This window comes from Rutidosis leptorrhynchoides, chromosome 3, assembly GCF_046630445.1.
Source record: "Rutidosis leptorrhynchoides isolate AG116_Rl617_1_P2 chromosome 3, CSIRO_AGI_Rlap_v1, whole genome shotgun sequence".
NCBI lineage: Eukaryota > Viridiplantae > Streptophyta > Magnoliopsida > Asterales > Asteraceae > Rutidosis > Rutidosis leptorrhynchoides.
Window position 1 is genome coordinate 688951198 of NC_092335.1, and position 20894 is coordinate 688972091.

General features: G+C 40.8%; 1 protein-coding gene across 6 annotated transcripts; it reads left to right on the plus strand.

Annotated features, from left to right (window-relative positions):
* The first annotated feature begins 3450 nt into the window (after positions 1-3450).
* On the plus strand, positions 3451-18597 carry LOC139903020 (B3 domain-containing protein Os07g0679700-like). Of its 6 annotated transcripts, XM_071885771.1 has the most exons (12): positions 3451-3628; positions 3994-4120; positions 15184-15265; positions 15456-15943; positions 16255-16351; positions 16428-16602; positions 16689-16765; positions 16840-17190; positions 17281-17330; positions 17423-17536; positions 17629-17696; positions 17818-18597. In XM_071885771.1, exons 4-12 carry the CDS (start codon positions 15537-15539, stop codon positions 18423-18425), a joined length of 1947 nt encoding a protein of 648 aa, XP_071741872.1. In that variant the 5' UTR covers positions 3451-3628; positions 3994-4120; positions 15184-15265; positions 15456-15536; the 3' UTR covers positions 18426-18597. The 6 variants fall into 6 exon arrangements, with proteins under 6 accessions (XP_071741872.1, XP_071741873.1, XP_071741871.1 ...); XM_071885772.1 differs by lacking the exon at positions 15184-15265; XM_071885774.1 differs by lacking the exons at positions 3451-3628; positions 3994-4120 and adding an exon at positions 10275-14671.
* The last annotated feature ends 2297 nt before the right edge of the window (positions 18598-20894 follow it).

Here is a 20894-nt window from a genome sequence, read left to right on the forward strand (position 1 = left end):
CGCAGTTTGTTCGACGAAGTTTTTTCACACTTAATTATCTCTCAATATTAATATTTATATTATAATTATAATTTTAAATTTAAGTTTAATAATAATAAGGTATATACGAGGGTGTTTTTAATTCGGGTTTCAAACCGCTTTAAGCTAAGGAAATATTGGGTATTGTTCTTGAATCCAAGGCCAACCATACAGTCGTCTACCATCATTACGTCTACGCAATTTGCCTACAATATTGAATCGTAATATTGAACTGTGAGTTATAGTCTCCCTTTTTAAATACTTTAAATATTTTTGGGCTGAGAATACATGCAATTTATTTTAAACGCGATAAGACACAAGTACATACTAAATTCTACACTGAGTTAAACCGAAAATCCCTTAGCTTTGGTAACTAGTAGCTACCAGTACATAGGATATGGACTAGTGGGCGCGAATAATTGTATATGGATCCATAGGGCTTGACATCCCCGTCCGAGCTAGAGCGCTAGCCTTTTAACGGACGTATGTTATTTGAGTTTAAGACACGTTGGTTTGTGTGTATTAAAACGAATGGGGTAATTATCACTATAGCGTTAAGTTTAGTTACCAGGGTGCTCTGTTACGTAGAATCTATTGATAAACTTTTCATGAAATCTTGTGGTCTATCTTTATATATGTTTATGACTCGAGCAATTAAACCTATAACTCACCAACATTCGTGTTGACTTTTTAGCATGTTTTATTCTCAGGTCCTTAGAATGCTTCCGCTGTGATGTGCTTGTTGCCTGCATGGAGTCTCTCATGCTTTGTACAAAGTTTATTGCATTCAAAATAAAACTGCGTTGTGTAATAAATAATTTTACTGTGATGTCAACCTGTAAATTAAAGACTTATGTATTTCGGGGTTTTGCTTATACCTAAGCACTCGCCCACATGTTTATAACTTTCTATGTTTAGAAAGTCACTTATTTTAATGAATGCAATATTTTATCAAAACGTATCATATAGAGGTCAAAACCTCACTGTGGAATCAATGATTAACGTGCCGCGTCAATAGCGATTTTGACGGGTCGTTACAGTTCGTTAAAGATTTAGGTATGAAATAAATTGGTGTTTAACATATAATATATAAACTTGATTAATCGATTCATTGAAAATTTTATGGTGTTGTGATCTAGATTTATGGTATTGTGATCTGTAGGTTTGTGGAATTGTAAGTTTTTTAAAATCGTAAATTGTTAATTTAGGGTTTATGATTTTTTAAGATGAACGGGAAGTGGAAAGTGGGCTAAATGATAAAGGAAGTAATAAAAAGATAACAATGCCCTCACATGTAAGCCACGTGATGAGGCTTAACCGGAAAAGTTATCACGCGTTAAAGTGAGAGACTAACATTGAAGCAATGACATAGTTTGGTAACCAACCGCGCCAAAAATTAACATAAATGGCTATTGTGCAATATATGACAAACATAAAAGGTCAACGACGTAATCTTCTCATGACAAAATTACCTTCACGTGCTAAGCACACGTTAGCAATTAATGAGGTGTTATAACGATTGTTAATGAAAATGTTCAATCACATAATTTACAATACTTGATTGACCAAGCAAGTCAGAAAATAACATTAGTGACACGAAATATGATACAAACATTAGGAAACGACCACCTAATTTTTTTAATTTCATTTAGAAAAGGGTTCCCTTATTATGACATTTGAGTTTGGTATGAGTTTTTTTTTTTTTTTTTTTTTTTTTTTTTTTTTTTTTTTACAATGTTCATTTTCTGTTCAAGACAAAGACAATGATGTTTACCTTATGAAAAATGATAAACCTAACTCTAATGCTACGCTTAAACATTCTATATATAATTTAATTCTTTGTAACTCAAGTTGTCAAGAATAAATATAGTTATCAAATTCAAATAAGGAAAGTTGGTATTAAAGGAGGATATTTATACCTTACAATTAATTCAACTAAGTTTACAATAACAACAATAACAATGATACCCAATCCCGCGTTCACAGGGTATGGGGGGAGGTGGTATGTAGTATGCAGACAATCTTTCCTCTATCCCAGAATAGAAGAGAAGTCGTCTCTCCACCCACGTGTAGAGAAAATCAATTCTCCACCCACAGGAGAAGAAAGTCATCTCCCTCCCTACTCCAGAGTCGAGAGATTGCTTCTGTGAGGACCTCTAGCCCAATGTAATAAAATAAATAAATAAGTAATAGAAAAAGGAAAAGAACGTACCTGAGTGTGTTATACGGTGCACAAGAAGAAGAAAAACATGAACAACCAGTGGCGACTCCACCCTTGGTGGAGTGGGGTCCCATGACCCCATTAAATTAAATTTTTTTAGACGATCTACTATTAAAATTGTATAGGACACCGCTAAATTTAACCATAGGACCCCATATATTTTTAAAATTTATGGTTATTTAAAGGTAAACAACCACTAAAGTACCCTCAAATTATAATTAGTTTTGAAAAAAAAAATTTAGGACCCCATTAGGTTTTCATTCTAGAATCGCCACTGTGAACAACTACACCAAATGTGAACGATAAGCATATATAGACACCAATATAAACATACGGAAACACATACATAGACACACATAAATGTATATACATAGACTAAACAAAAGCATACATACATACATACATACATACATACATACATACATACATACATACATACATACATACATAAACCTTCATACATACATACATAATCGTACATAAACCGCCATTAAGACTACGTTTAGCATTGTATTATGTTTGTTGTGACTATAAGAGCATATTACTTAAATAGTGTTTGATGTATAAAACGGAACCATGTATTGCTACAAATGATTTCTCGCTGCAATGCACGAGTTATCTTTATTACTGAAATAATGTTTATAGCATATGCCGAAATTATTCTTCACATCAACGTGAGAGTTATCTATATCACTATATGCTTTTTAAAAGTTTTTACAATTTTATTTATCTTATACTACGTAAAAGATTTGTACCAATTCTTGATTGGTGTATACAATAATAATAATTATAGCATATTGAAAGATTGTTTAATATATATATAATGGAACCAAATTTTGTTACAAACGATTTTTCGGTGCAATGTTTGATACATCTCAACCACTTAACCACTTGAATAACGTTTATCAAAAAATATTTACCGTACCAAGACGTGTGTAATCTCTTTGCATAATTAACATTAACATTAGCATATTAACATTACCATTAGCAGTCCTATAAATTTAAAAAGAATATATGCACTTTATTTTCTAGTAAAATAAAATCCCCAAAACTAGTTGAAAGTGGGTTGGTAGACAAAAACATCAAATAGATAAACGTTACATGGTTCGTGTGGTTGGTTTTGCTGTGCCGTAAAGCGTCGTGCATGCAACTCGTGTTTTCTCTTTTTCGTGTTTTCTTTTAAGCAAAGCAAAGAAAAAAGCATGTAGCTTTTCTATATTTTTTCATAAATAAATAAATAAAAACAACACTTCCAAACCAACAAAACCGTCGTCCGGCAACTTCCATTTTCCGACCAACTACAAAACTAATTAACCATCAAACTAAACTTCAAAAACCCACACCAATTCAACCCCTTAAACTCTGACTTTGAAAAGGTCAAATACTAAAGTAAGCTTCTTTAACTCTAAATACACCATCTTTATTTCAATACAATTAGTTGATAAAATCAGTTTGATTTATGTGAATTGGAGTGATCTAGTTTGTTAAGCTAGTCAATTACTTCTGTAAATTAGTTAATTTGATTGATATTGTTATAAATTAGTTTTTTAGCTTATTAGGGATTAGGGTTACTGAGGTTTTGCAGAATCTTGTTTATAATATTCAAAACAGTTAATTGATCAAATCAGTGTAATTTATTGAATTGGAGTGTTTCAGTTTGTTAATTGGTGAATTATTTCTGTGAATTAATTTAATTTGATTGATTTTGTTAAATAAGATTCAACTAATTTGGATTGGGTTTCGATGGTTTACAGATGAAGTCTCGAATTTGCTTGAATGAGTTAAGCTGAGCTGATTTGAATAGCAGCTGGTGATGGTTTTAATAGAAAAATGTTGAAACTTGCGATCTGGTGACTCTACTAAACTTTGTTTCGATTATGGGTAATTACAGATCTCTTTTGATTTTTCTACTTTATTCTTAGAAATTAGATTTTATTATTTTGTTTAATACATATTTTCTTCTTTTACATGTGACACTGTTACATTGTAGTTTTAGTTTCATTTGAAACTTTTTGTAGAAATATATTATGCGGCAACCTACCTGATGTAATGGTTTTAACTAAAGATTTTGTCTTTCTTAAGCAACAACGACAATACTCAATCCCACCCTTTGTATTTCTTAATAAATATAATCATTTGCAGTTGATCTAGAGATGGTTGTGGGTAGTTGAGTCAGTCTACACATTTAAACTGATCAGTGTTGCCTGTTATAAATGTTTTGTGGATCAATATGTAATGATACCACAACCCGCATGCGCACCTCATATGCATGTGGGCGCTTAATGGTGTGCGTATGCGTGTGCTTGTGTGCGCTATGCGGTATGCGGATTGTATCTGATTCCTTTGTTCTCGGTACAGCGGTTGCTTAGCTGTCAAGTAAATATCTTTTCCATAATTATATCCGTGATTCGGGGGAGTCAGTTATGGATGAGGTTATTATGATCTGGGACGGTTCTAGAATTAGGGTTTGCCTATAAATACAAACCCTAATCATCACCTACGAGACACAACATATTACGTAACCATCACCTACGATACAAAAGCATCATTCGGCATCTTTTCAAGGTTAACAGGTTAGTCTTTCGTAAGCTAGTACCTACGACCTTATTTGGGGCCTCTTGATCGACGACCGTTATCGGAGGTGGACTTAATCACTTGGCCACCCCGCCGACATCATCATGTCGGCCAGGGTTATTCACGGTAGCCGGACCGGAGAGCCACGTTCTAAGATCCTTAAACCCCTCTACGTATTGAGCAGGCATATTTAACCCTATGGTAAAAATATGCATGATCAAGTGGTGCTTTCATTGAGAGTCGAATAAATTCAAGACTGTTTAATTGCTTTTTCTTTTAAGGTTTTGAATTGTATGACTCGTTATTTACAAAATTTTTGAATTTTTTTTCTTTAACAGTGTCATGACTTCCGAGGAATCATCGGAACATATCCAAACAGATATTCAAAACGCACCGTCCGGTAGTCAACAGACACCGGTTATGACTACGGAGGCGGCTATTCAGGCGGAGTACACGATGTACCCTCCACCTATATCCGGCGAACCCTTTCAGAGGTACAAGCCGATATATTCAGACGGGATTACACCGCCAAGAGCAAACTCACCAGTCACAACCACGCGGCTGGACTTTTCGTCAGTGGATTCAAGGGTCATCTTGGCAAGCACTAGCGGTGGAACAACGGGGCCGCATGTGGTTTGCTGCGGCCAGGTACCTATTTACAGTACCACTGTTTCAATACCTCTGCATACGCAGAGCATTCAGCAGAATTCGTCATTTACACCGTTGCAACCTTGGCAACCACCCCGCTCAGTTTCACAATTTTTAACTCCTGCGGATGCGCAGGCGTTACTTAATAGTTGGGGGTTTGGTGTCATCCCAGATGCAAACTCTCATTGGGCGCCGATAACAGCACAGCAGCAAAGCACAGCGCATACAGTTGGGCTTTTAAGTGTGTATCCTCAGGTTTCGCAGATATCCGCGCCACAGGTTTCGCTTCCTTTACAACCACCTGTGTACTCTGCGTCTTCAAGTTATCCCTCTTTTCCAACGCAGCAGCCTTGGTTATATCCGCAGACGCAGGGTCAACCTTGGCAAAATGTTCAAGGGCAGGCAAATCTTGCAAGTCAATTCATGCAGGCCGCACCTCCTGATATGGTTCACTTATTTTCACAACCTGACTTTGTTCAGGACATGATGAAGCGTTTCTTTGCAAACTTGAAAGGGGATCCTGTTAAACCACCCTTCGAGCTACCGACTACCTTTGACAAGTTTCCTCCGCATATATCCGCATACCCGTTTCCATCAGCACCAAAGATACCTAGCACGTTGGGTACTTACAATGGCCTGACCGATCCAGATGATTTTTTACAGCGTTTCGAAGGCGCAATGCGCACTCAAGGCTGGGTGGATCCGGTTGCGTGTCAGATATTTCCTATGACACTACAGGGTATTGCTCGTGAGTGGTTTAATAAGTTGTCGGCGGGTAGTATTGCCGGGTTTATGGATCTGCGGACAAAGTTTTTACTGCAATATCAGAATCAGAGACCACGCAAGCGCACTCACATTGAATGCCATGATATCGTGCAGAAGTCCAAGGAATCTTTGGGTGAATTTCTCACAAGATATACTAACGAGTGTCTGCGCATACCAGATCTCAAACCAGAGCAACAGATTTCCGGACTCATACATGGTATAAACTCAGAACGTCATCCAACACTGGTAAGGCGCCTGCGCCATACAGTCCCAACAACTTATGCTGAGGCGCTTAATGAATGCCACGACTATATGCGGAGTGGCGAAGATAATGACATCCCAACAGCTAGCTCACGCAACGAAAGGAAGGACGACGATGATCGTTCGCGCGATCAAAATCGCGGTAACAACTCTCGCGGAAGGTATCCTAGCGGTGGTCCTATCAGGAATGATAAAGGGAAATCAAATGGCAATTATCGAAACAATAATCAGCGCGGCATCAATAATCAGAACTATGCGCTACTCAAAAGTTTGTCTAAAACGCCAAAAGAAATTTTGGCAACCGAACCGGTATGCGCAACCTTTGCGGTTCCAACTCCGCTTACAGAATTTGGTAAGCGGGATAAAACAAAGTATTGTGAATTTCATGACGATTATGGTCACGACACCAATCGGTGTAAAAAATTGATGGAACGGGTTCTGGAAGCGCTTCGCACGGGCAAATTGGATCATCTAAAACCACCTAAAAAGGACAAGGGAAAGGCCGCAGAAGAGGCTTCGAAGTCTAAGACTTTCGCGTGGCAGAAAGTTGACAAAGCGAAAAATGCCGACTTAACCATTAACATGGTTGACGCAGAGAAAATTAGCCAGCGGAGAAAGTACAATGATCACCAGGATTGGGAGCTTCTCCCAATCACTTTCCCTCCTGTAATGTCAATTGATTCTATTAATGAGCCCATTATCTTCAAGTGTCGCATCCCTGATTGCGGAATCCAGATTAAGCGCATGCATGTTGACACTGGCAGCGGTGTCGATATTATGTATGAGCATTGTTATCGTTTCCTTCCGGCAGAAGTCAAAGCGCAGTTACGCCAGCCTGATATTACGCTATCAGGGTTTTCCGGAGAAAACTCGTGGCCGCTAGGCCGGATAGAATTAATGATAGAGCTTGCAGATGACAGGAACCCGCAGATGATCAGGCATGAATTGGTCGATTTTTATGTGGTTCGTTCAACTTCACGATATAACGCACTGCTAGGGAGAAACTTCATACGGCGTTTCAACATCATCCCATCGGTAGTGCATGGTTTGATTAAGTTTCCCACAGTAGGAGGCGTTGCCACAGTTGCGTCACATCAAGCAACCGAGCTGTGTGGCTCTGTCGCGTCTGTAAGCGCTCCTAGCGTAGGAGAGCAACTTGCAAACTGTGCAGTAATAGCAAATCGCTTGCATCCGGATAAGCGAATTAAAATCGGCGCAGGCTTGTCAGCCGAAACGAAGGGCAAGTTGCATGGAATACTGTCAGCTAACGCAGATATTTTCGCATGGCGTGAATCAGATATGACCGGGGTTCCGCGGGATATTGCGGAACATAAGTTAAACGTTAATCCATCATTGACACCCGTTAGGCAAAAGAAGCGGCATATGGCCCTAGACCGCAGTGATTGGTTGTGCGCAGAGGTGGACAACCTTGTCAAAGCAAACATTCTGCGGGAAGTGCGTTATCAGACGTGGGTTGCAAATCCTGTGTTGGTAAAAAAGGCTGACGGTAACTGGCGAATGTGCGTTGATTTCAAGGACATTAATAAGGCATGTCCTAAGGACAACTACCCTCTCCCGGAGATAGACTGGAAGGTAGAATCACTATCGGGATTTAGGTACAAGTGTTTTCTGGACGCATACAAGGGTTATCACCAAATCTTAATGGCTGCGGAAGATGAGGACAAGACTGCTTTTCATACGCCGCAGGGTATTTATTGTTACACGAAGATGCCTTTCGGTTTAAAGAATGCTGGCGCGACCTATCAGCGTGTAATTGACGCAGCATTCAAGCACCAAATCGGTAGAAATCTTGAAGCGTACGTCGACGACTTGGTAATTAAAAGTAACACCGAAGAAGACATGCTCGCGGACATCCTGGAAACGTTTGCATCTCTGCGCAGGATCAACATGAAGCTTAACCCGCTTAAATGTAGTTTTGGGGAAGAGGAAGGCAAGTTTTTAGGTCATGTGGTGACAGCGCGGGGTATCAAGGCCAGTCCCAAAAAGATTGAAGCCATTGATAATTTGCCATCTCCGAAGACAAAGAAAGATGTGCAGAGTCTAACTGGGAAGCTTGCGGCTATCACACGATTTTTGTCGAAAGCCGCAGAGCGACAGTTACCATTCTTCAACACTTTGAAAAATTGTTTGAAGAAAAAAGACTTCGTATGGACTCAGGAAGCAGAATCAGCCTTTCAGGAGATGAAAAAGGTACTTGCGGAATTACCAACACTTACTGTGCCAATATCAGGAGAAACGCTAACGTTGTACCTCGCGGCATCGAAGGAAGCTGTCAGTTCAGTTCTCATCGCGGATCGCGAAAAGGTAATCCATTAATTTACATGCTTTATTTATTTCGCAGAAACTTAACGACTGAGGTTTTTCTCAGACGCAAATGCCGGTCTACTTCGTAAGCAAGACGCTGACATCAAGCGAAGTAAACTACTCACCGATAGAAAAGATTGTATATGCGCTGGTCCATACGGCGCGGCGTTTGCGCCAATATTTTCAAGCACATCCAATCGTGGTCCTAACTGATCAACCAATCAAACAGGTTGGTAAATGCCTGCTTTGCGGCAATGACCGGGGTTACCGCATTGACTAACGCAATCATTTTTCTTTCAGGTGTTATACAAGCCGGAGATTTCTGGCCGAATGGCTAAGTGGGTAGTTGAATTAGGAGAACATGAAATAAATTTTTCTTCGCGCAGTGCGGTTAAGGGTCAAATACTTGCTGATTACCTAGCAGAATTACCTGCGGATGTCGAGGCATCAGCAGAACATCAGGATCCACCTGCACCAACTTTGTCACCATGGGAATTGTACACCGATGGTGCGTGCAGCACATCTGGTGCAGGTGCGGGTGTAATTTTAACAGGCCCGGATGGCGAAGAGCATACATACGCACTGCGGTTTAATTTTGCTGTTACGAACAACGAAGCAGAGTATGAGGCTCTGTTAGCAGGTATGCGCATTGCGCATAAGTTAAATGTTAAAATTTTGCACGCATATGTGGATTCAAAGCTAGTATGCAGTCAAGTCAGCGGAGATTTCGAAGCGCATGACATAGCCATGCAGCAATATCTATCGCTTGTTCACAACCTCGCTGACCAGTTTGAAGCTTTTCAAATCTCCCACGTAATGCGGGGGCAAAATAAGAAAGCGGATGCGCTAAGCAAACTGGCTGCCTTGGCTTTTGATCATATGGGGAAGAAAGTTCTAATAGAAGAACTCAATGCGAAATCCATTGTTATGATGCCTTTAGTGGCACCAGTTGAGGAATCAAGCTCAACATGGATGACGCCCATCGTGGCTTTTCTGCGGGATGGCACTTCTCCTGCGGATTCCGCTGATGCAAAGAAAGTCCGCGTTAAGGCACCGCTGTATGCCCTTGAGGGTGACGTCCTATATCGAAAGAATTATTTGGGACCGCACTTAAGGTGCATTGGCCCGAAAGAGGCGGAAGAAGTACGCGAGGTGCATGAGGGTGCATGCGCACTCCATTCGGGGCACAGGTCCATTGTGTCAAAAATAATGCGGCTAGGATATTATTGGCCCACCATGTACGCGGATACTGCGCGCATAGTTAAGCAATGTGAATCATGCCAAATACATGCACCTATTAGCAGAGCACCTGCGCATCCAATGATACCAGTCTCCTCACCGTGGCCATTCTGCAAATGGGCAATCGACATAGTCGGACCATTCCCAAAAGGCCGAGGTAATTTTATCATTTATTTTCTAAACATGTTACTCACATCAGTACCTTACGCACATTCTGCACACGCAGGAAACATCAAATTCTTGATTGTTGCAATCGACTATTTCACAAAGTGGGTCGAAGCGAGACCGCTGGCAGCAATCTCAGGAAAAAGGGTGCGAAATTTTGTATGGGAAGACATCGTCTGTCGATTTGGTATACCAAACGAAATTGTTAGTGATAACGGTACGCAGTTCGCGGGTGACCCTTTTCGCAGCTGGTGCGCGGAGCTTAATATTAAGCAAACTTTTACATCTGTTGCGCATCCGCAGGCGAATGACCAGTGCGAAGTCACCAACCGGGATATAGTAGCTGGAATCAAAGCTAGGTTGGGTCATGGTCGCGTTGGTTGGGTGGATGAACTACCGAAGGTTTTATGGGCGCATAGAACAACACCCAAAGCAAGCACTGGTGAGACCCCGTTTAGTTTGGTCTATGGATCAGAAGCTGTTGTACCAGCAGAAATTGGGGTACCAACGTTCCGCATACAAAATTTTGATGAGCAAAATAACTCTGAAGCTTTGCGGGAAAATCTTAATTTGCTGGAAGAGCGCACTCTCTGCGGCTGTCAACGAAGCAAATAACAAGCAAAAAATTGCAAAGTACTATAATCAGCGTGTGCGTTCGCGCTCTTACAAGTGCGGTGACTTGGTTTGGCGTCAGAACGACGCAAGTCATGCGGAGGATACTGGGAAACTGGGCCCCCGTTGGGAAGGTCCATACAGGGTAGCGAAGGCAAACAATACCGGGGCGTACCATCTCAAGACATTAGATGGAAAACCTGTGAAACGCACTTGGCATGCGACGTTATTGAAAAAATGTTATATGTAGCTAGGTGGACCTGATCACTCCAGTTTATTGTAGCACATTATTTTTTCTATGTAATTTCCGTCCGTTTGGATGTGTCGCGGTTGTAATTGTGATTAATGCCAATTAAATATTTACTCGCGCATACTTATGTTGTTTAAATCTTTTCTGTATGCGGTTCCTGCCTACTTAAGGGGTGTCCTCTAGCCCCCGTGCGGCAGAAGCCTGTTTGGTTACAAGGCTAGACGCCAACGGCAGGCAAAGGGAATTGGTTTTCCCCTAGCCAAGCGCCACGCAGACTAGATGGCTGCAAAGTCGACTTAAAAAATTACAAGCATTGGTTTGCTTGTGTGTAATTACTCTCGCATTGGTTTGATTGAGGAACTCTTAAGCATAAAGACATTGGCTTGTTTTTAGTTGCGTTGCTTACCATACAGCTACCGTGCACCTCTAGTACATGACAAAGCAAAAACGCAGTAGCTTCTGAGTCTAAATTGTTAAAGGTAAAATTGTTAAAGTATTGGTTTATTTTACGCAGTACCATCCGCATACGCATGAGTTTTGGTTAACTATGCGCATGGGCATGCGGTTCACCTTTTGTTTTGATTCGCGATATATAAACAAATAAACACACTACGCATGCATAACAGAAATATATATACATCAAATTAAGTTGTTACACAAATGGTAATTGTTTTAAACGCCTGCCCATCACGGGACCTCTGGCTCAAAAATTGTATTTACAATTGCCTGCCTAAGCACAGGACTTACGGCGCAAACTATTACAACAAACTAAAACTCCTCCTTGAGGAACCCATCAATCGACATATTAGGGTCCGTGGCAAACGCATTAATTAGGGGGATCGGGATGGCAGTGATGGCTTCTTCCGCTTCCATGAGCACCGCAGCCGTACCCTCCTTCAATTTTTTCTGCACGACGTCGGGGTACGGCGGTGTGAGCCCGCAGGCTTGGATCACCTCTAGCACTGCCTTGTTGATTTCGTGGTCTTTAACCGCGTCAACATAGGCGTTGAACTTGTCGGACACAGGCTCGGAATCCATTACCTTCTGCGCAATGGTAGGAAGAGCGGTGCGGAGTTTTGTCAAGTCCACCTCCGCTAGCTCGCGACCTGTAACCGCGTCATCCTTTTCCCTCGTCACCCTTTCCAGCTCCACCCGCAGGCGCTCCGCCTCCCCCTTGGACTGGTCAACCGCCCTAACCAGCTCGCGGTTTTTCTTTCTCTCTTCAATCAGTGCAGTTTTGGTTTCCGCCGCGGTTAACTCCACCGCCTTGCGCGCTTCTTCTGCGGTGTCCCTGTCTTTCTTCACCTGATCAACCCCCACTTGCAGCAGCCCTAGCTCTGTTTCTTTCCGCACGGCCACTTGATACAAGTTAGTGGAACGGCGGGCTTGATCCGCAACCATGCCAAAAAAGACGAGGCCGTTTTGGACGAAGGCGTTGAGCGCCTGATTAAAAGGCAGTGCGGCTAGTTGGTTGCGGAACTCAGCAGGGAAGATTTGTTGGAGGAAGGCGGATTGCTCTGCGGCGTTTTCCGCAGATGACTGGGTGAGCTGCGCCAGGTTCGCCAATCGAAAGCTACCGTGTGGCGGGGTTGGTGTAGACTCGGAGTCCAGGTGTATCGTCTTGTCCTTTGACTCGGCGGTAGCTTCGAGGTCCGGATTGACCCGCGGTGGGGTGTGATGAGTCTCTTCAGCATGCCCTGCGTATTCATAAATGGTAAAATAAATGCAAACTTAAATGTGCGGTATGCGCGCAAGTAGAACTCTTACCAGAAGATGGGGGAGGTAGATCCGCAGAACGGGGTTCGATGGGAACGAAGTTGTCGTTCCGCTTGTCCTCCCTCTGTTTGGGAGTGAGTTTCTTCTTCTTCTGTTGGGATTGGGAGGCTTCGGCGGCCTTGCGCTTATTGCCGGAGGTGGCAGGTGCATTCTCGCCAGTCTTCTCCTGCTCTAACGGCTGGTTCACATTCTGTTTGCGGAAGGCGATGCCCGCAATCTCCTCCGCAGTCAGTACACTCTTCATCTTTATCTCTGCAAACATGCACGCATGCGTTAGAACACATAAATAGCAAACTGTTGTTAGTACGTGATTATACTATTCCTACCCTTTCCATCCGGTCCGACTATGGCTGGACGCACATCCTCCCATGGCCAGTGTGCGGATATCTTCCCTAGCCGCAACATCACGTTCCCGTATGACCGGTGCACCAGCTGTGCGTTAGCGCACTCCGCTAACAGCTTTGTTTCCTCGTCATCAAGGGCCGGGGTTTTGTTCACATCCTTTTCCACCTTCTCGCACCATATAAGCGTTTGCGGAAAAGCGGTACCAACTACAGTTTGGTCAATGAAAAAGAAAGTTTCTTTCCAGTTACCCGCATTCGACTTTGGGGTTTTGGTGAAATTTTGACGGGCAAAGAAGGTGAACCAGGATTTGTGGTGATTGGCTAAGCGGTATAGATGACATAAAACTTTAACCAACGGAACCCTATCGAGTGCGGCGCACCACATTTCAAACAGAACTATTTTGCCTATGGCATACGGGTGTAGTTGTCCTAATCCCACTCTGAAGTGATCTAATACGCCTAGGAAGAAGTCGGATGGGGGAACCCTAAAGTTACCATGCTTGAACGCATGTTCGTAGATGACCACCTTTTTCTCCGGTGGCTCGTGAGCACGCTGATTGGGCAAGGGTGGCACCGGATTGTATTTTGCTAACGGCGGGTATTGTTTAACTAAGTGGTCAATATGTTTCTGCTCTATAATCGATCTGACACTATCTACATAGGTTTCGTTAGCCTTAGTCATTTTCTATAGAATGGTTGGAGAATCACTAACCTTTAGACGGTGGCCGGAGTATTTAGGATTTGATCGGAATTGAATGTAGCAGCGTATTGAGGAAGCTTGGAGCAGAAAAATGGAAATGTGTGTGATTTGAGGCTATTTATAGAGACGATTTGGAGCCATGGGTTGGAATGGGTTTATCGTGGCTGTACACGTGTTCAGCGATCAACGGTTAGCATTTTGAGTGCGCGTGAGGATGTCAGATGGGTATGGTTACCTATGAGCGCGTGGCTGACACGCGCCTGCCAACTGCCACTTTATGTCTTGTCAGCCGAATGGTCTTCTGCGACAGTGACAGGCATTAAATGACCTCGAAACGCACGCGGAACATTGAATGCTAGCCGTTTTCTTGTTTTTTCCGCTTAATAGTTTGATGTCATGTGTCTTGCGTCATATAACATCAAACTGGGGGACATAATGATACCGCAACCCGCATGCGCACCTCATATGCATGTGGGCGCTTAATAGTGTGCGTATGCGTGTGCTTGTGTGCGCTATGCGGTATGCGGATTGTATCTGATTCCTTTGTTCTCGGTACAGCGGTTGCTTAGCTGTCAAGTAAATATCTTTTCCATAATTATATCCGTGATTCGGGGGAGTCAGTTATGGATGAGGTTATTATTATCTGGGACGGTTCTAGAATTAGGGTTTGCCTATAAATACAAACCCTAATCATCACCTACGAGACACAGCATATTACGTAACCATCACCTACGATACAAAAGCATCATTCGGCATCTTTTCAAGGTTAACAGGTTAGTCTTTCGTAAGCTAGTACCTACGACCTTATTTGGGGCCTCTTGATCGACGACCGTTATCGGAGGTGGACTTAATCACTTGGCCACCCCGCCGACATCATCATGTCGGCCAGGGTTATTCACGGTAGCCGGACCGGAGAGCCACGTTCTAAGATCCTTAAACCCCTCTACGTATTGAGCAGGCATATTTAACCCTATGGTAAAAATATGCATGATCAATATGTCTATTATAACTACTACTGTTCCTGAACGTTAGTCCAATATTCATAATAAGTTTGAAAACATAAGCATACATATATTTAAAGTCATATGTTTTCTTTTACATTGAAAGTTGTTTGTTTTAGAGGCATTACCGCATTTGTAACGCGTGGAATATATAACTTCCCATCCTTAAAAATAATAACCTTTTGATTTAAAGAGAACTTTCTGGTCGCTATCTAGCATTTTTCTTATTTTTTGTTGTAAATTTTGCAAACCTATAATAAGATGTGATTTTTGTATTGTTCTAGTACTGCTATTGAACAAGTAGGATTTTGTGAGATCTTCCACCTTTGAAACTCTGGTTAGAGGGAGTGTAATTTACGCGGCAAGGTAAGGTTTTACATAACAATGATAATTGTTTGCGTTTTTTGGATGCTATAGTTTAAATGGTGTAATATATTATCTTACTGCAGAGACTACATTGTCGATTCATTGCGTCTAGTGCTATCATCGAGCTGTTTAAATAGTTGTGTAAAATGACACTTTGAAGTTATACATATGTTTGTTGTATTTTATGCAGAGTATAAGTGAGGATAAGGCTGATGAATGTGGCATTTCTGTTGAAAATAGTGTTGGAGAAGTTCAATCCTCGTCTATAATAATGTTGAAACGGTTGTCTGATAATGATGATGCATCGACATCTCAAATTGAACATGAAGAATTTGTTCCCCTAAAAGGAGACATTCAGACCAACCCGACATCAACTTCAACCTTTAATGGGTCACTTGTAGAAACCGACTTAACGATGGGTTTGGCGTCTTCTTCATCCCCACAAATGCAGCAGCAGCAGCAACAACAACAACAATACCCAATTCCACAAATGCAACTATCTCGCCATATTCTGCCCAAAGTGCCCAAACCAATTCTTCCCCAACGATTTGACCCAAATGCTAATATGAATCAAATACGGGTTGCCCGCCCGCCCGTTGAGGGACGGATAAAAAATCAGTTGCTTCCTCGTTATTGGCCCAGAATTACTGAACAAGAATTACAGCAGATATCTGGAGAGTATCCTTATAAACTATTTTTTCCTTCAGTTAGTTAACTATGCATGTCTGTTATTAAAAGTGTGTCGATTTGGGTTAAATTTAACACTTATTGTGTTAAATGGGTTGGCGGTCTCAGAAGTCACCCAAAGTGTTTCCCAACTCCATTTTTTTTTTGTTTTTTCAAAGTAGTTTTTGTTGTAGAAAGCAATTAGAATATTATTTTGATAAATTTTATCTAATATGTTACTTATTTGTTGAACTCTAAGAAATGAGCAAACAATTGTTTTATCTAATAATATGTGACAACTTCCTTAATCATTCTTATTCAAGATCAAATTCAACAATTGTTCCACTTTTTGAGAAGGTTCTAAGCGCCAGCGATGCGGGTCGAATAGGTCGTTTGGTTCTTCCAAAAGCATGTGCCGAAGTAAGTGTACATCATTAGCATTATAAACTTTTGCATTTTATCTTTATATAAGTAAATGTTTTTAACTACATTTCAGGCATATTTTCCGCCTATATCTCAACCCGAGGGGATACCATTGCGAATTCAAGATGTAAAAGGCAAAGAATGGCTGTTTCAGTTCAGATTTTGGCCGAATAACAACAGCCGAATGTATGTTCTAGAAGGTGTCACTCCATGCATACAATCTATGCAGTTAAAAGCCGGGGATACAGGTATTAATTTTATACCCAAAACACCCTCCTTAAATTACCATAATCACCCTGTTAGTTTTCATTTAATATTATGTTTACTTTCTCAGTGACATTCAGTCGTATGGAACCCGACGGAAAGCTCCTTATTGGCTCCCGAAAAGCCGTAGTTAATACGCCTCTTCAGGTAACACACCGTATTTTACTTGTTAAGCAAATTTTAGTTTCTGAATGCAGTGTTAATTAATGCATTTATAACAGGATCCTCGTATGCATACTATGGGGAATGTTTCAAATATGAGTGATTATTCTAACGTTCTTCAGTCACTAAAGAGAAACACAGATTCACATCTAGATTCGTTATCAAGAAATATGAACTTGACTATTGGAGATGCCAGCTGGCATGCTAAGTCAAAGGTTGATTCTTCATTCCAACCGGACAAAAAAAGAAGTAGAAATATTGGTTCGAAAAGTAAAAGGTTGCTTATCGAAAGTCAAGATGCATTGGACTTGAAATATACATGGGAAGAATTACAAGATATGTTGTTACCACCCGTTACTACGCAGCCAAGTACCGTCACCATCGAGGAACACGAATTCGAAGAATATGAAGTAGGTCATTTTTGTTTGAATATTATATTATATTATATAATAATATATAATATATGAAAAAGATTGTTAATTTGTGTGTATCTTTTGTAGGAACCTCCTGTTTTTGGCAAGGAGAGTATATTCACTGTCCAGTTATCCGGGTAAGGATTGTTACTTCGTGTTGAAAAAATTATATTGATTATATGTGATTATTAGCAAGTTTTGACTTAAAAAGTCAAGATTGATGTTTTAGGGAGCAAGAACAATGGGGTCAATGTGATAACTGTTCAAAATGGCGAAGGCTACCTGCTGATTTTATTCTCCCTGCAAAATGGACATGTCAAGATAATATATGGGATCAGAGCAGGTATACAATATGCTACTCGATTTGAACAATTATATAACGTTCTCGTTAGGTAATAAATGTAGTTTTTAACGACTAGTTAAATGTATTCTTAGGGCTGCCTGTCTTGCACCGGATGAACTAAACCCTAGAGAACTAGAGCAACTTCTTGGGATGGTTAAAGGTATGATGATTTTTACATGTTACTGAACCCGCCCATTTTGCATCCTTCAGGATCTAGTTTACCCATGATCATTACATCTTAAATTCTTAAACTAATGGATGTTTTTACCTGACCTGGTTAGAGTTTCACAAGTGGAAAAATTCAGTGGGCCATGGGCCAAACCAAGAGCAGGGTGCAAGTGGGCCCAATCAAACCGAGCCATCGACTGCAGCCACCACTAAACACCCAAGGCACCGCCCAGGTTGCTCCTGCATAGTTTGCAGTCAACCTCCTAGCGGCAAAGGCAAGCACAAGCCCAATTGTACTTGCAATGTATGCATGACAGTTAAACGCCGATTCAAAACGTTAATGTTGCGCAAGCAGCAACGCCAATCAGAACGTGAAGCAGAAATAGCTGAAAAAAATCAGCTAAATTTCGGCCTCAAAAACGAGTTGCAAGTCAATGAGTCAAGATTTTTGAGCAAGTCACAATTAGACTTGAACATCCATCCTCTTCGTGTACAAGACAATAATGCAGCAGGTACAAGCCATCTAAGCATGATGAGTCTTCTTCAAGCTGCAAATCAGCCGTTAGAGACATATATGAAACAAAACGGTCTTACGAGCTTGGTTTCCGAACAACAAGCTAGCTCAGGTTCACAGGTTTTTCCACAAGCTAGCTCGGGTTGTACACCCATGGTTCATGAGGAGGAGCTCCAAGGACCAGACCATAATGATAACAGTTCGTAAATTATTTTTACACTTCCGATTTGAGTGTGATCTACAATTGAGTATAAGTTTTCATAGTTTGGGATGAAAGTTGATATCTTTTTTGTAACATTTTGTGTAGTTTGATCTGTTGATGTGTTGTATTTTGTTGTAGTACAATCTGGGTGAGTTGTTATATTTTCATTTTTGGACACATGATTCTATTTGATTATAGTGTATCATATAGTAATATTGTTTGGTTATAACACGTGCATGTGATTTTTGTGCTGTCAAGAAAATTAAGCATAAAGTATTACGTTTTGTGCCCTTTGAAATTTTATACATATCCTTTTACTTATAAACTATTGGCATCATATGTCCAAAACCATAACACAAACACATCTACAAAAGAGAACACCTAAACAACTAAAACTAGAAATTCAACTCTTATAATAAGTTGAATATAACACATCATCCACCTATATCTCGTAACATTGCTTCAAAGATGGGAAGCTGACAAAATAATAACATTCATCACAAAGTGTCTTTTTTAAATGTTCATATTTTCATGTGATCTTGATGCCTGAAAAAACAATTTGAAAAAAACGAAAAAAATTACTTCCCCCACTTACCCCTTCCCTCTTGATTAAAATGGTATTTGTAGACGATGATTCTATGGATCTTAGGTCGCTTGAACTCTAAACTAAAGGCGGAACACAATAGAATAGAGGTAAATCGAGATACGGGTCGTTTCGGGATCGAATTGGTCGAACCTAGTGCAAAACCTAGATTAGATCGACACCTAGACGATGTATTTCGGTGGTATTCGGTGTTAGGGTTCTCTGGAGACGAAAAACAACGACTTGGAACAAATGGGACGAGTAACTTCATCAATGAAGTCTAAACCCGTATATATACTGCAAGTCAGACACACTCGGTCGAGTGTGTCTGTCAGTCGGTCGACTGACTTACACAGTCGGTCGAGTGTGTACACACACTCGGTCGACTGTGTGCAGTTTAACATATTGATTATTTAATTGATTAAGAACGCACAATCATCATAGTAATCAATAGTCACTAGTAAATAACATTATTACATAACCGAATGTACTAAACGTAATGTAACGACCCGACCAAAACCGTTATTGACGGCGTCGTTAACTTAGGTCCCTTTGCGTGGTCGTAGTCCCTATATGAGACTCGTTTGACCAAAATTATGTCGCGTTCATTTGAAAGGTACAAAGTTTAGTTTAACAAACGGATCGACAATAAGTTTAAGTTTACAAAGTTATAAAGTATGAATGAAATAACTTGCGACATAATTAGTTTGAAACCACAGTTGCTATAAATAGCGTAAGTAAGTAGACAAAAGTTTGAATCCAAAAATGCTATCCCTAGCGTATGCATGCATGGTAGACTCCAATCAAGTAATCAAAGAGTGCGGAAGCATGTATCAAGTAGCCAAGTATGAACCTGAGAAAACATATAGAAAACTGTCAACGAAAAACGTTGGTGAAATCATAGGTGTTTGTAATAAACGTTGTTTTTGAACCACAAGATTTAGTATTCCCATAGTTGATTATCAAAATCGTTTGCATTCCAAAAGTATTGTTCGCGAGCACCCAATTATCAAGACTTAACGTTTCCTTCCATAGAACCCCATCACAATAGTGTTAGAACATACACTGTTTCTCGAAAATATATTTCATCCGTAGACGGTAGCGAACCGTCCGTAATGAGGGTTTGTCAAACCCGTATGGCCACACAATATAAGTTCTCGCTTACACCCTGCAAGTGTAACTAATGATAATCGAATTGAGGATTTTTGTTCTAACTCGCTGTGGAATGTTTGTTTTCCTTGTACTTGTGTTCAAAGTATAAAAGCAAGTAGTACAAAATGTAACAAAGTATATGTTTCTCAGCCCACAATTTAAAAGTATAAAAGTTGTTGAAAAGGTGGGACTATGATCTCACCTCGAGTGCACGAGTATAAAGGTACTTCAACAAGTAAACGTGTGCATGAAAGTTGCTTAGCCTTGACCTAAACAAGTAAGTTATATCAATTAACCGGTTACGACACAAAGTCGGGTGAAATGTGTTCAATTAGTCCTATGGCTCGTTACGACTCGATTAAGTATAGCATGTGAATCACGTTGTCAAGTTTCATACAAGAAACAAGTATAAAAGCATGTTAGAATGATTGTATAAAAGTTTGGTTAAGTTTGACTAAAAGTCAAACTTGGTCAAAGTCAACGAAAAAGTCAACACGTTCGGGTCGGGTCCCGAACTATTTTTCTATGCTAGTTATTCATATACAAGTATATTAAAACAAGTTTCATGTGAATCGGAGGTCGGTAGCTAGTCAAACATTTCGCGTGAAATGTGACAAAGTGAGCAGAATCTGGCCAGGCCAATCCGCGCGCCGCGCGGGGATGGGGCGCGCCGCGCCACCATCTGGGCAGAGATTTCTGGTCAGTTTTTCAAAGTATGCACGAACCAAAACATTTTCCA

Bases quoted from the DNA above. Each gene is read 5' to 3' on its own strand.
- LOC139903020 (XM_071885770.1), top strand. From the start codon at position 5,156: ATGACTTCCGAGGAATCATCGGAACATATCCAAACAGATATTCAAAAC. The intron at 16,352-16,427 runs GTAAGTGTACAT...ACTACATTTCAG, and splicing joins TTCCAAAAGCATGTGCCGAA to GCATATTTTCCGCCTATATC. The intron at 17,191-17,280 runs GTAGGTCATTTT...TATCTTTTGTAG, and splicing joins ACGAATTCGAAGAATATGAA to GAACCTCCTGTTTTTGGCAA.